Source organism: Cyprinus carpio, chromosome B24, assembly GCF_018340385.1.
Source record: "Cyprinus carpio isolate SPL01 chromosome B24, ASM1834038v1, whole genome shotgun sequence".
Taxonomy (NCBI): domain Eukaryota; kingdom Metazoa; phylum Chordata; class Actinopteri; order Cypriniformes; family Cyprinidae; genus Cyprinus; species Cyprinus carpio.
The window spans coordinates 11,593,373-11,609,711 of record NC_056620.1 but is presented as its reverse complement, the minus strand read 5'-3'; the positions used below and the strand labels follow the sequence as shown (position 1 = coordinate 11,609,711).

General features: G+C 34.1%; 1 protein-coding gene across 3 annotated transcripts in view; it reads right to left on the bottom strand.

Annotated features, from left to right (window-relative positions):
• Window positions 1-16,339, bottom strand: part of sema5a (sema domain, seven thrombospondin repeats (type 1 and type 1-like), transmembrane domain (TM) and short cytoplasmic domain, (semaphorin) 5A) — a 126,072-nt gene that overhangs the window by 20,411 nt on the left and 89,322 nt on the right. For all 3 annotated transcript variants that reach the window (XR_006158531.1, XM_042752485.1, XM_042752484.1), the window contains exons 15-16: window positions 11,472-11,619; window positions 3,280-3,505 (exon numbers count right to left, since the gene is read on the bottom strand). Coding sequence is in view for 2 of the 3 variants with exons in the window: in XM_042752485.1 (XP_042608419.1) it covers window positions 3,280-3,505; window positions 11,472-11,619 (374 nt within the window). In the remaining variant the exon portion in view is untranslated. The remainder of the gene's footprint in view (window positions 1-3,279; window positions 3,506-11,471; window positions 11,620-16,339) is intronic.

The window sequence follows — 16,339 nt, the reverse complement described above, 5'->3', positions numbered from 1 at the left end:
TTAGTCTGGTCTGAGGTTCACATGACCCTGATCAGATGTGTTTTATTAGGGTTTAGGCATATAAGAAACAGTTTGTTTTTAATTTGACACGGCATCTTAAAAAACAGGATGCTCAAAAAACTGCAATATGTGACAACAGACAAAGACTGGAAAGATATTTTAAGGTTTTTGAAAGACTCTTTTGTGCCTCACAAGGTGGCATATTTTTGGTTAAAAATAAAAGAAACAGTTCATATTCTATTGTAATATATTTTAAAATGTAATTTATTCCTGTGATGCAAATCTGAATTTTCATGCTGATTTGCTGCTCAATAAACATTTCTTTTTATTATCAATGTTAAAAGCAGTTTAATATATTTGTGGAATCTGTAATGTACTACCATTTAAAAGTTTGGGGTAAATAAATAACTTTATTCAGTAAGGACACAGTAAATTGTTCAAAAGTGTCACATGATCCTTCAGAAATCATTCTAATATGAAACATTTCTTATTGTTACCAATGTTGAAAAAAGTTAGATATTTTTGTGGATACAGTAATACATTTGTTTTAGGATTCTTTGATGAATAGAAAGAATTTATTTGAAATGGAAAACTTTTGTAACCTTGTCTGTAAAATGTCTTCAATGTCTCTTTCAATTAATTTAATGCATCCTTGACATATAAAAGTATTAAATTCTTTAAAAAATATATTTTGAATTGTAGTTTATATGTCTAAAAAAAATGGCTATAGCAGTAGCATTATAAAGGGGTGGAATTTTTAATTTTTTTTACCATGCATAATGTCTAAAAGATAAAGCCCAGCGCACTGTCTGCATGTTAATGTAAGCACTGCTGAAAATGTGTTAGACTGTCATCCAATCATACCTTGAATAATCTTAGAGGACAGAACTTTTAAACTTATAAACACTAGTAAATTAACTGATGACCATCAAGGTTTGAACAAATACAGGCAGCAGTTTATCAAAGAAAGTGATGTTGTTATCTGACATTGTTTTATATTTTTATTCAGGTTAATCTACTTATTATAATTAAGTAAACGGACCGCAGCTCACTAAGCAAAGCTCCTGAATCTGTGTAAATAACGACCAGCTGCTGCGAACACTGATAATTTCTTTAATTTGCTTCTAAAAAAGACCGCAGAGAAATCAAGGAACCTTATCTGCACAAAGCTGATTTACATTCGCCTACTAAAATAAAATAAAATAAAAAAAATTGACATCAAATGCATTTCCAATCTGAAAATGTCAGCCAGGGCTGATTCTACTGATCTTGTTTCTTTCATAATGTTGATATTAAACAGAGACAGAGGCTCAGACCTCAAAGGCTTGACAAAATAGCAACAAACACATGACTTCTACTTGACAAAGCCAAGGTGACTTCCAGGGCCCTGCTAACTCAGTTTATCTACAGACAACTGAATGTCCTTGTGCTTTTATAAATACATTTTACAAAAATAAAAAAGCCAATTTTTACATAATATGTAGCATTTAGCGTCTTAACAACACAAAATACAACCCATAAACAATCCAATCAAAATTTCAACCCAAATCATCATCTTGCAGTAATTCTATGAGTTTGATTGTGTAACCATTTAATGTAACCACATACAGTCATTCCTCCACTCTAGATTGTTCCACATGAACTCTTCCTCCACTCTAGATTGTTCCACATGAACTCTATGCAATGAGACACTGTGCTTTATCACACGGCATGGCTTACGGACTCAAATCAATACGGGCCAGCCAAGACGTGAGGCTAAATCTTGGCCAAGTGGCAGCCCATTCATTTCAGAACTCATCTTCCCTTGTGGCTTCACTGACATCAACACACATCTTTAGTGTGGAGGTGATTATGGGACTAGGCCTCCTCTCTCTGTATGATATGCAGTACGTTAACCACTGTCCACAAACATCTGCCATGATGGGGCATGCATCGGTATAGCTGGGTGCTTCAAGCTACATAATAGTTAAAATGCAGAAATTATTTGTGTGCATGCTAGGCACTTAATATGCATGAATTATACTGATGCAGCACTGATGAATCATACGAGTGTCAGAGAAATAAAGATTGCATGCAATACTAAACAGAAAAATTAAATCTTACATTGTAGATAATGCTAACACCTCTAAAAGTGCTGTGTGTGCCTGTATAAGCATGTGAACGTAAAGAATTATCTTATGCTCAACAATACTGTATTTAATTGATCAAAAATGCTGTAAAAGCAGTGTATTGAAATGTAAAATAACATAGCCATAACAGTTTAAATAGCCATAACTCCAGTCTACATATATACTATACTATACACACATATTCATAATGTTACAACAGTTATGTATATATATATATATATATATATATATATATATATATATATATATATATATATATATACACATACATGCAACTCAACACACAAATAACATGTTATCCAGTATTTGATTTCCAGTATTTCATCTTTCAAATGGAAGAGCTGCATTTAAAAGCAACAAAAGACTTCCACAAACTAGCAAATTAAATATTTCTGTGCTGTTCTTTATATGGCTCTGAATGTTTTGTTTTGTCATTTTAGCTCAGTCGCTTGTAAAACGAAATGGAAATTAGTGAGATGGAAAAGCAAAGAAAATAGCCTAAAAGAGTTCTTGTCATTAGCTTTGTGTGTGGCATCTCTTAGTGAATGTCTGTTAAAGATCAGAGCTTGACTGTAGAATATGAGTGTCTATAAACATCCCTCAATCTTTACTGTTACAGGGTTTTCACTGCATATATCTGTGTAATATCTCGGTGCCACTTTGACTCTCGTAACTCGTTAGTTAACAGCTTGTTTAGAAACCGCAACTACTTCACAGATGTGAAACCTAATGCTGGGAGGTAAATAAATAAAATTGAGTGCAAGTGTTGCACTTTGCCAGACACGAAGACCCCCGACCACTGAAAGAAATCACATTCGCTGATTTGACTTCATTAGCATGTTCCTCATGTCTCACTGAGGCAGAATGCAGCCAAGAGCACTTGTGCTGGGTGAGACGATACTCCAAAAACTGATGTACTGAGCCCACATTGATGAGAGAAAGAGAGAGAGATTGAAAGAAAGAGAGAAGCACTGGAGCACATCATGTTGTCTTTCCACCGATGGACAAATAGATCAAGTGGCTTGCCTCAAAGTCACTATGGGCTCACTCCATCAAACACATAGAGAAAAACAGGATGAGAGGAGAGAAAAGGAAAAAGCTGAGTGACAAATGAAGGATCGCAGGGAAGAGAGACAGAATGAGATCTCACCGTCTGTGGAGCATCCTGTGGATCCGTCGCTGGAGCAGTACCTCATCTCAATCCGCTGTCTCCCTACTTCCAGCAGGCTGGGCTCCGGGACCCTCGCCTTACAGGTGTACCTGAACCGCTGCTCGTAGTGGCCTCCATTGTCTGAGATATTCACCGGCGTCCATGGGGTCCAGGGAGTGGTCTTCTTTAGATCCGGGCAAGGGAGGGTATTACAGGACTGGAATTCCTGCACAAACCAGCAAAATATATAATTATACATTTTATTCTTTATATAATCAATACAATACTTTATATAATCAATCAATACAATATTGTAATATTTCAGTAGCATTTCATATTGTCTATATTTCTCAATCATAAAATATAGAATTGATTATAGAATTATTATATAAGTTATTAAAAGAATTAAATAAAATATATAATTATAAATGCTAATCTTTATAAAGAATATGTAAGCATTACTTTGATTCAAAAAACTCTAAAAACAGCAGTATTGTGAAATATTATTATAATTTAAAATGAATGCAATCACCACAGTCTTCAGTTTCACATGAACCTTCAAAAATCATTCTAATATGATTTCTGAAGGATATTATTTTATACGAATAATATTATAGCAATTATTATTGGCTGTAAATAATCAGTAATGGTTCTTATTATTATCAATGCTGTTTTTGTTGCTTAATATTTTTGTGAAAATTATAATACATTTTATTTAATTTATTTATACTGTACACTTAATTCATTACAATTGCAATTCAAAATAACAATATTAAAATAAATTACACACACACATACACACACGCACAATTTTATTAATGTGTAATAGTGTACTACAGTTTCCACAAAAATATTAATAAACTGTTTGCAACATTGATAATAGTAAGAACCATCATTAATAACTAAGTACCAATAATGATTGCCAATAATTGATCACCAAATCAGCATATTAGAATTTCTAAATGATCCTGGGGCTGGAGTAATAATTGCACACACACACACACACACACACACACACACACACACACACACACACACACACACACACACACACACACACACACACACATATAAATAAATAAAACATTTATGCTGAGAATGATCCTTGGTGATTTGTTGCCATTTTGCAGGCGCATATGAAATATTTCCATTGCACTCTTTGCTGAACATCGCAAGTAGCAAACAAGTCAAGCAGAAAAGGTCATTGATCAACTTTAATTTATGGTGTGTTGTGAGGAGAAAGGGTCTGTGATATGTGTGGGTATATATGAAGCACATTTTACACAAGCTAAATGACATTTCGATTTGAATGGAGGCTCAAAGGACTGACAAAAAGACACAAATTGTCACAGGCATGGGTCAGTTCAAATGAGCGCTGTCTGTTCTAACATCTCGTCTGAGTCTGGTGGGGACTTGCGGCAAACCTCTTAAATTCTTGATCGTTTTATTGCATATCTATAATTGATATGACATCTACACTGCCTGTATCCTTGATCTGTACCAGCAGTTATATGCTTTCAAACCTTCGATTTATGATAATGTAGAGCGTCTTCTGATACCAATGTCTAGCACTTGAGGCAGTCAGATTCATGTCCTGACACCTTAATAAATTCGCCTGAAACAAGGAGCTATAGATTTCCTGTAAATCATAAGTGTTCATTTGGTGGAGTGGGGAGCTGTGTCCATTCTTGCTGCATTTATTTATGCTTAATAGACCTTGAATGACTGCCAGACCTTGGCAAAATAAGATAAAAGTCCTTTTTGTTCATCTGTCAATCTGTCAAACGGAGGGAGAGCTGATGTGAAGCGCTCAGACGGCTGTCTACCTCCCATCCCCTCCCTCCACTCATCTCTTCTGACCTCCGTTCTCCCAAGGACGGGGAGCAGCTGAGGTTAAAATATGGAACATTTTAGGCATTGTTTGCTGTGCGATCTGACCAACTGTGTTTGTTTTCACACTCTCTTTGTTAATATTTAATAACGGTTTACAAATATGATGAAATCAAATTAGCTGACTCGACACTTTTTACCTCACTGAGCATCAACACTTCAGCTAGAAAGGCTCTTAGACAGAGATTTTTGCAGTCTGTTTAATCTTAGACAAAGGAGGGTGCTGGGTGTTAGTGTTGTACTTGTGTGACTACAGAGAAATGTTCATGCTAGGCTGCACTCTCTCAAAACACAAAAGCAAAACGAGTTACCCAATAATTACATGGTTCCATTAAACACTCAATGTCTGGATGCCCCCACAAATGAACAAACTACAAGTACAAGCTGTATTAAGTCTATAGTTATGTAAACATGGCATTAAAATATTAAAGAACCTGGTTCTTTAGCTTTAGCTTTTTATCACTAGCCAAGTTTCCATCCAGTTTTTACAATATTTTGTTATCGACAAAGAGAATATGCGTAAAAAAACAAAAATGGTAATCCCTAAAATAAAACCAATTGTCACATAAGTTTGTGTATCACAAAAAAATGCCCTTGAACTGTTTCCATACATAATTTCACCTATTGTGTAAATTATATAGGCTAATAGCCTGTTCATCCATTTGAAAAAAAAAAACTAAAAAAACAACAACTCTATAATTAAATAGTATAGGCTTGCATAAAATGTGTCATGAGTTGTTTTTTTTTTTGTAATTTGTATAGACTATTTAGATTCTTGATCATCAACATTATTCATAAATATGTGCAGTTGTATTAGCCTATCATTATTTTTCTGATTAACCTGTAGAGGAAATGTTAATTTTGGTTATTTTATTTCACCTAACCAACAACCGAAGGTCGTCAAGTCATTATTAACCAACAAGATGTTAAATTACAATTAAATTAAATTTGAATTAATACGCGGCTGTGACCCAATAAAAATACCTACATTTGTTTTCCTGGGATTCATTTTATACATGCAAAAAGCAGCATAAACAACAGAATGAGAGGATTCACATGGTCATGTCAAGGGGCACAACTGCACATTTGTCGAGAGGTATGCAAGATCAGTGTTGGTGCCCAACTGTATTCTAGTAGCCCCTAACACTTACTCCCGCAGAAAACTTTCCTCAAGTCAATGACCAAAAGCCCATTAACTAGATGTGCATGGAAGGATACAAACTCATCAGGAGTGAAAAAAAGTGGAAAAAAGGGGGGACGAGGGGAGTGTGTCACATAACATCCCCTTTAACTCCTGATGGTGGACCCCAGACAGTAGAACACACTATGTAAGCAATAAGGTACAAGAGACCATGCTGAATAAATCATGGCTGAAGCGGTTGAAGCCCTTCAGCCGTGATTTATTCACGATACAGCACAGCCTCAAGTACCTTATTGCTTTTATAAAATGGTTACTTTTATTTGTTTATTTTATTATTATTTATTTACTTTTATTTTTATTGTAATTTTTTAAATAAAAAATATTAAAACCACACACACACACACACACACACACACACACAGTACAGGTATAGTATGTATTGTATTTTATTGTGTATATGTATTTTATATTTATAAATTTAAATATATAATTTTGTAGAATAGACGGATTATAATAGATTATAATTCATTATCACAGCAGAGGAAACTGTCTGATCCGAATTGTCTGATCACTTAGAAAAGTAATATCACACCTCTCCTCAAGAGACTGTAGGATTTGAGGTATCTGTAACACAACTGGTGTGGGACTGGGTAAAAAAACAAACACTTCGATAGTCTTTCTGGTTTCCAATAAAACACCTTATAAGCAGCCATCAGAAAATTCATAAATTTTTATTCACCACAAAGCATCCCTGCAAAAATCTCTCTTCGAGGGTATTAGGTGAAAGTGATACTGCAGCAGAATGCACTCAAACACATCGGCTGTGGTGCTGATGCTACACTGGATTCAATGAAGTACATGTTCTCACCAGCTGGGCGAACGCGTACTGTACATATGAGCAGCACATCATAATGGTGATTTTTAATGGTTACTGATGTGTTGATTTACGCAGCCTGATGCTTGTGAACCGTCCCTCCCATGTTGTCTGAAATTTGAAAATTTGACCTGACCCATACCATAATGATGTTATGTGTGTATAATACACCCTCTCGGATTGTTTGTGCTCCTTCCCACTCCTCTATCATTACTCATCCCACTCACGTTTTTCATTTCTATAATTCTCCATCCATCTCACTTTATCTGCCTCTTCCTTTCCCTAATTCTCTATTGTTCCATTCTTGTTTTCCCACAGACAGTCTATTCATTATCCCCTACACTCTCCATCTTTTTCAGACTTCGAACTCCCCTTTTCATCCTCAGAATTACTGTATTACCTAAAGTTCTCATCTGTCACTAATGCGTTATAGGTAGAGAAGGCAGGGGTTAGGGGATGCCCTTCCGAAGCTCTGCTGGACCCCGCTCAGTCTCCAGGCATCTGCTGACTAATGAGTAATCCCACCCGTGCTCTCTGGAGCTTTCTAACATCATTACATCCACTCTGCACACACACACAGCCCTCAATCCTTTGTGTCCACACAAAAATACAGCGTATCAGCAAGTATGTGCGTGCTGGTCATAATTGGTCATTCTACGGCTCCCATCTTTGACAATATATGCCCCCGACACCACAGAGATACACAGCCTCGAGTATGTTTTACAGAAAACAACAAACTCCAATCCATTACGCAGGTGTCGCTGATTGCATTCATTACCGGCGGTTCACCTGAGACATGGCGGCTGGCCATTCCACAATGGACCACCAAGACAAATAGTCTCAATTATTAGTACAGAAAAGCGCACAATCAGTCAAGCAAGCCTACGGAGCGCGATACTCTCCGTCAGGGGGCCTAATGAAAAATGCTGTCATTTGGGAATGTTCAAATTCCCCGGAGAAAACATGTCTCTGTATGACCACAGAGTCAGGTAAATTAATACCCACACTGCACAGTCATCATAGAGAAATGGGATGCAGGGTTTTTTATGGGATGCGGATGGTTTTATGTAGTAGTTGGAAATATATTCGCAAGAAATTAATAAAGAAACTCAAGAACTCTCAGAAGATCATCCAAATGCTGTCATAAGAGATAAAACTTCTGAAGCACTGAACTGCACACAAGGTACACATAGGCCTTGATTTATTATGAAATAAAATCAATTTGTGTATGTATTTTGGGTGACCTAACAAGAATAATTGTGCAAATGATGAAGCTATTTGAAAAAATCATTTAAAAAGAGGATTTTGTATGTGGTAGTTGTACTAAATGTTAGTTATGCCACTAACTAACGACATTTATTTTATTTTAATTATTCATTTTATTTAATATACAGTAATTAAGGCTAGTGGCTCTCAACCAGTTGGCATCAACAATCTTACAAAGGTACAAATAACAATATTAATGGATTGAAATAAATTTACTTAATTAAAATATTACAGGTAGTTAATAAACACACACACACACACACACACAAAATCAAAAAGGTAACTGAAATATTAAAAATGAAATCTTTATTTTATTTTATTCCCCCCTCATTAACTGACAGATGATTGGTTTTATTCAACACAGCTCTTGAAATTCAATAATCACTAAAATTGTGGTGAATTTATATAGTGATGCTCCAAGTTTATGTTAAGGAAAAAGCTTGAAAACAAGCAGCAGAAATATTGGATTAAATATCCATATGACATTGTTATGTTATGTTATTTATTTTATTTATTTTATGTTAGTTATTTTATTTTTAGTTATGTTGTTTATTTTATTTATTTTATGTTATTTATTTTTATTTTTAATGTTTAATAATAAAATATTTATGATTTTATTATTGATATATATGAAATATATATCTAATCTCTAATCTTTTATTTAGATATCTAATCTTTTATTTTTAAATATATAATATAACAAATATAGGCATTCATTTACAGATTTAATATTCTAAAATAAAAGTATTTATATATATATATTTTAATTTATAATGCATTATTATATAAAATACATATGATATTAACATTTGAAACTGAAATTTAGTAAGAGCTTACTGAAAAAAATGCAGAATTATTTACACTCTCAATGTGTCTGCTGACATCATGTGCATTCTAAAAAGAGTATATTTTTGGTATAAGACACCTTCTTATTTTTGCAATTACACAAATCTAATTAACACTAAGAAAAAGAGAGAAAAAATAACTTAAATCCTTACACTTAACACTGCACTTCACATATTCACAGATTTCCAGGCACCCTATGACAAAGTGATGGTAATGTTTGAGTCTGATTATCAAAGCATCATTATACTAAACATATGAAGGATCTCACAAACAAACAACCTATTAAGGGTTGCCAGGTACTCATTATGATGTTTCTGTCTACTCTGACACCTGGCTACATTCATGTGGGCTTTATCACTATCATTACAGCGAGGTTACAAGCATTGTGACAAATCAACCCCCTGTAAAATTACCAGCTGACTGACGCATCATGTTTTTATTGTGTCTGACAAAACAACCAACAACTAGTAGGGGAATTTTTCATAAAATGATAACAGCTGTTTGCACGTATGGGCTATGCCAGAGTCTGGCAATCATCAGTAACAGAAAATAATACAAAGCTTGCTTATTAACTGAAGCTTGCTTGCTTAACTTCCTGCTCACAGGGCACACAAATAGCACAAAAATCTAAATCAGGCAACGCACCACCCTGGTACCCACACACATATATAATTATATATATATCGACATGATGCTGCTACCCTCACAGCCTCAGTGGCATTCCTAGGATACTTCGGTGTCTTGGTGTTTTCTGTGTTGTCTACGTTTTGATGGATATGAGGCAGCTGGCCTTGAGGCTAAACACGCACACAATTTGACAGAGCATTACCATTAGGACTCAAAGAAATGTCTGAACTTTCTCTTAAGCCATTGTGTTTCCCAAGTGCCATTGATCAAGCAGCAAAGATCGAAACGGCTGACAGCCTTGATTTCTAAACCGGACAGATGTTATTACTCCTTACAAAAGACTATAGCAAAGGAACTATTTTAAAGCTGTTCCAGATTCTCGAAATCACCCAAACCCTTCCCACGAATAGCATGAAAAGTGATCATGTGAGCTGGACTTACTCTAAACTTGCAGCGAGTGGGTGACTGGTTTTAAAAGAAGAACATCACAGCTACCTTATGAGTGGAAAATCCTGCTTACTCTTGCAATGCTAATGCACATGGCAAGCTCCTCCCAGCTTTCTAAAGGAGGAAATGCATTTTGGGATTGCATATGCTCTCGACTAGTATAGTGTGTCTATGTACAGTGCCATGAAAAGGTTTTTGCACCCTTCCTGTTTTTAATTTTTTTATTTTGCGTATTTTTCACACTTAAAAGATTCAGATTCAGATTAAAATTACAATTTGTTTGATGATCTGAATCATTCAAGTGTGACAAATATGCAAAAAATAAAAAAACAGGAAGGGAGCACAAAGTTTTTCACAGCACTGTAGATATATGCAGATATGTTCACTACCGTTCAAAAATTTGCCGTCTAAAAAGTAATTTAATATTTTTGAAAGTCTCTATAGTAAAAACAGTAATTTTGTGAAATATTATAAAAATTTTAAATAACTGTTTTCTATTTTAATATATTTAAAAATGTAATGTATTCCTGTGATGCGAAGGTGAATTTTCAGCATCATTACTCCAGTCTTCAGTGTCACATGATCCTTCAGAAATTATTCTAATATGCTGATTTGGTGCAAGAAACATTTCCTATTATCAATGTTGAAAACAGTTGTGCAACTGAACACTGTGATGCATTTATTTTAGGATTTTTTGATGAATAAAAAGTAAAAAAAAAAAAAACATTTATTTGAAAGATTTTTAAAACAATATACAAGTCTTGATTTTTGATCAATTAAATGCATCCTTCCTGAATAAAATTATTAATTTCTGTCAAAAAAAAAAAAAAAAAAAAAAAAAAAAAAAAAACTTTTAAATGCTAGATTAGATGTAAATCCACAGGAAAAAGTGTGCAATTTGTCTGTACTGGAATTATGTGAATGCAACTTAAGATAAAAATAATTAAAATAACTTGCACACCATAGGTAGGCCATGATTCTTCTGCTGTTCATTTTAATTATATTTTAGTAATAAAGCTGAACACACTTTTCATTTCCTGAAGTGCTTAAATCAGAAAAGGTCACACAAACAAATTGAGTAATAATATGAAAGTGACATACAACGCTGCATCCGGGGCATTCGTTTCCATTCTCGCACACTCGTCGTCGCGACTGGATCCCACCGCCGCATGGAACTGTGCAGCGTTCCCATGGAGACCATGCTGACCAATAGACATGTGGGGGGCAGGGCAGGTGCTCATTGCAGTATCTAAAGTAGATTGAAACAAACATTTCAGCATGCAAATAAACATTTATTCACAAACTCATCTCCTAGTTATTAACTCAACCCATCCTAATTATGCAATGGCCTCAATAATTGAATATGAATCCTCTGAAGCACAAATTATTAAATCACAAAGAAAAAAAGTTATATTTTTACTTCAAAGAAAGAATATAATGATTTTCAATCTATTTCTCCTCGTGAAATGTTTGTACATTACAATAGAAACTAATTGTAAACATTTCAAAAGTACTAGGTGCATCAAGCCATGATGAATTCATATAAAAGAGCCATTTAAAAAAATCCATGCACAAAACAAGTTTTACCTTTAAACAAGGAAAAATTACTGAATTCAACAGGTAGGACTGCAAACATGAGATAATGACTGGCTAGCAGTTGTGCAGGTCTCCAAGGACAGGAAATGCCTAGGTTAACCTTAGTGTAATGAGCACTGATAGAGCAGTGTCTTATCTAAATGAGGTCTGCAGGCAGAGCGAGAAGGGGTTTTCTGGGCCCTTCTGTGCACTTGCAAAGCTAGACGTGTGGGCTGGACGAGTAGATGTAATTGAAAGGTAGTTGGTATAAAGGTAATTGGTATAAAGCATGATGATTGGACACACACAGTCAATCATTCCAGCTCTCATGTGGTCTCACTGCAATCAGTGGATCTTTGAAAGGAAGTGAATAATAAATGAATTCAGCTTCCTTTTGAAGATACTCTCATAGCCAGAACAAAGGCTCGGAAAATAAATAAAAAAATAACCTCAGCCATCCTCAGCCTATGATGACCCCAAACCAGAAAAAAATGAGTACAGATGTAAGCAGGATACATCAAAAGCAGGAAAATCTGAACAAATTCTTACTGATTTTAAGTGCTAAAAACACATCAAATCCGAAAGGTAACTGAAATCATACTCTTTTTATTTTACCCCCCCAACCAATTTTATTCAACATACTCTTTGAAACATCTTGAATCATAAAATAAATTGTGGTTAATTCATATATTGACACTCCTAGTTTCTGCAAATGAAAAAGTAAAAAAGAAAAACCAACCAAAAAAAAACAAGCAATATATAATGCATAAACAATATGTATCTAATAATATAATATAATATAATATATAATATAATATAATATAATATAATATAATATAATATAATATAATATAATATAATATAATATAATATAATGGGCTTTAGGAAAAAGGTGCAGACATCAAAATAAAACAGGAAAATCAGAACAATTTCTGTGCATTGTGTATTATTTTTATGCATGAAAATCACCATGAAAATACCTAATTGCTGAAATAAACAAGCTAATTATCTCATATACTGTAACTCACAAAAAAAAAAAAATATATATATATATATATAGCTGGCAAAAATATATTGTATATAAACAGTTGCGACACTTGTGTGTGAAACATTTCCAGGCAAAAAAAATGTCAGGTTAAATATTCATTGATTGATTTTAACCAGGTGCTAATACTTCGGCTTGAGTATTTAAATGAAGCAAGTGTCATTCTTTTCACTACAGACATCTCTTTTTTATGTAAATTAGGCTCATTATAGTTTGAAACTTATTAACAAAATTACTATTTTTCTACAGAAATTAATGCAACACTCTTCCTGTGAAAATAAAATGTTTGAATAAGGAAAGGAGATCATGGTATAACCTTCCATATGAGCGATATTTATCTGTAAAACTGAAGGGCACTTCAGGGAAATTACACAAGATGCATTTTTATTTTTCTGTGCCTGAAACCACTTTCTTCAAAAGAGATGTCTGATGATATGTGTATATGTGCAAATTAGAAAATAAGTTTCAAATATGAAAAAGCATTCAAAAGTAGGAAGCAGCACACATTCCCATTGGAGAACCACTGATCAACTTGTTGTTATGTAGCATGCAGTAAAAAAGTCGAGAGATCCATATAAGAAAGATTTATAGCCAAGGGAAACCCACTGCCAATTTGCATATGCAAATACTGTTCATTCAAATCGGATTTGCTAAGTTTAACAAGTTTGCCCCTGTTCTGGCACAAAAAAGGAGAAAGAAACAAACGATCAAAAGAACAAGAAAAAAGTGGTAATTAATAGCACATTTGAGATGGTGTATGAAAAGAATAAGGGAGCATGTAAAAACACATTCATTTATCAAATGGATTTCAAGCAGAACAAAATACTGGAGTGTTGCAACAACAGTTATTTTGCCTGCAGGCGTTCTGCCTTGTTTTCGAGAGTTTCTGATCACAAATGGATGGGAGTTGCTGGCTCGGCGTTTACAGACACCCTGTGCCGGGATAGATATATGGCTCTGGACCAGGGCTGGATTATGGACCAGGCCATTGGGGCAACTGTCAGGGACCTCCAAAGCCTCAGGCTGCATGACCTGAGACAGTCAAAAATCAAAACTACAGCCCACAGAACTTACAGAGAGAGTTGAATACTAGGCTCCAGGCCCAGAAGTGTTCGGTTAAATGGTTGAATACACTTAAATTAAAATGCTACTTTTAAATGTTACTTTTTATGTCTAAAATGCTTGTTAAACAAGTTTAAATGTATGTAATATTGTAAACTGCTGTATTCACCCAAATAAATTCAGTTTGCCTTGTATTTTGTCCATGTGTTCTTGCTTAATAATAAATGTTCATCTTTTGATTATTGCTGTTGCCTCTAGTAATTATGTGTGTTTTTTGAATGTTCAGTCCATTTTAAGCCAGCAATATGATAATTTTTAAACAATAGAAGACTTAAATAAAATAGCCCAGCATGTTTGGTTAAAACATTTAACCCAGCATGTGTTCTGTCCAGTATTTACCCAGCGCTGGGTTGCCAAATAACCCAAGTTGGGTTGTTTTTAACCCAGCATTTTTTAGAATGTATATATATTTAAGAAAAAAATACCTGCATTTAATTACATCTGTAATTCATTTATAATTACACTGTTGACCCATCCCTTAGACCTTAACCCACCCTTAAATCTACCTATACCATCAAACCTGTCCCTAACCTTACCCGTATTCCACCTCAATAAATGTATTATTAAATGCATTATTACACTGTAACAAGGACACCTTAAAATAAAGTGTAACTGGACTGAAATATTATTACAATTCAAAATAATCATTATTCAATGTCAGATTTGTTGCTCAACAAACATTTAATCTTATCAGTAAAGAATCAAATATGATTCTTTAGGGTCTTAATGAAAAGTCTGTAACATAGTTTGGTTAAAATTTCTCAATGGTTGTGTAAAACAACACTGTCAAAAACAGCTCTTTTCAGATAAAGCCGTTTTGTAGCATTTTCCTTTAAATGCAAATTAGCTCTGCTGACCCCGCCCCTCTCTTCTGATGCCACTCTCTGAGGGACTGTTTACTTTAGCCGATGACTTTAGCATCCGAAGACTCCTTTTAAAAAGTGCGGCTCCATATTTTTGTGAAACCATGATACTTTTTTCTCCAAAATTCTTTGATGAATAGAAAGATCAAAGAAAAGAACATTTCTTTGAAATAGAAATTGTTTGTTTGTAGTATTGTAAATGTCTTTACGTCTAATGAATTCTTCCTGAATAATTTCTCAAAAAAAGACCCCAAACTAAAGTTGATTTATATAATATACATTAAAAAAAAATCTGTTTTAAACAACATTCATATTTAAACAACGTTCAATTAAAAGCAGCATAAAATTTAATCACTTTGGATTTTCCCAAGCTCATGAGTAAACTCAACTTATTTCAGTTACTAACTTCTAACTTTGTTTCAAATAAAAACAATATATATAAGTATGCAATATATAATATATAATATATATATATATATATATAACAGTGCCCCTTATGAATTTTTTTAAATTACCTTACATGGAGTGTGTAACAGAGCGCTAAGTGAATGAAAACATCTGGCAAAGTTTTAATTCTGAAAGTGCACTGTGTATAAATTTATTGTCTCTCAAAATAAAGAGACAACTCTGAATCATTGAAATGAATAGTTTTTTAAAATGTCAACATGAAACATTGCATATTGCCCGCCCACTTGTTGTGCACAGAATGAAAATAATAATACATTCTTTGCCACTAGCAGCTGCTTTTGGAGCACTAAAATAGCTGCTTCCCCGGTAAGGGCTGTACACAAAGCAGCACTGCTCACAAACTGCTTTATCAGGCATTATAGGCATGATCCAATCGGACCAATCACTGCAGATTAGCATCACACAAAGGAGGGGTTTGGAAAAATGAATCGTTGAGCGAATCATTTGGGAGTCGTTGAGCAAGTAAGGTAAAAATAAATACATATTATAAGACAATGAAAGTGTTTTTTGAACTTGCATGCATGTTAACCTATTGCTGGGGACTCCCAAAACCAAAATATGAACCTTTCATAACCCATAATAGGGACACTTTAAATAGAAAACTACTATAAAAAATAGCTAATTAAATACATTTATCTCATTATTCGGATTATATGTATTTATTTGTTATCCATCAATATCAAACGATCATGTGTTCATTAGAAAAGCCGTGAGATCTGATTCATAAATCCATCTTCTGAATCAGACTGATTTCTGAACAACAAAAGGGTGAGCAAATGAGGAAAGATTCTATATTTTTGACTGAAGTATCACTTAAGCTGACTCTCTCAATGTCTCTTTCTCGTTTCCCTCATCGAGGACATCTCATGGTGACTGACCCACAGCAGAGTTGCGTG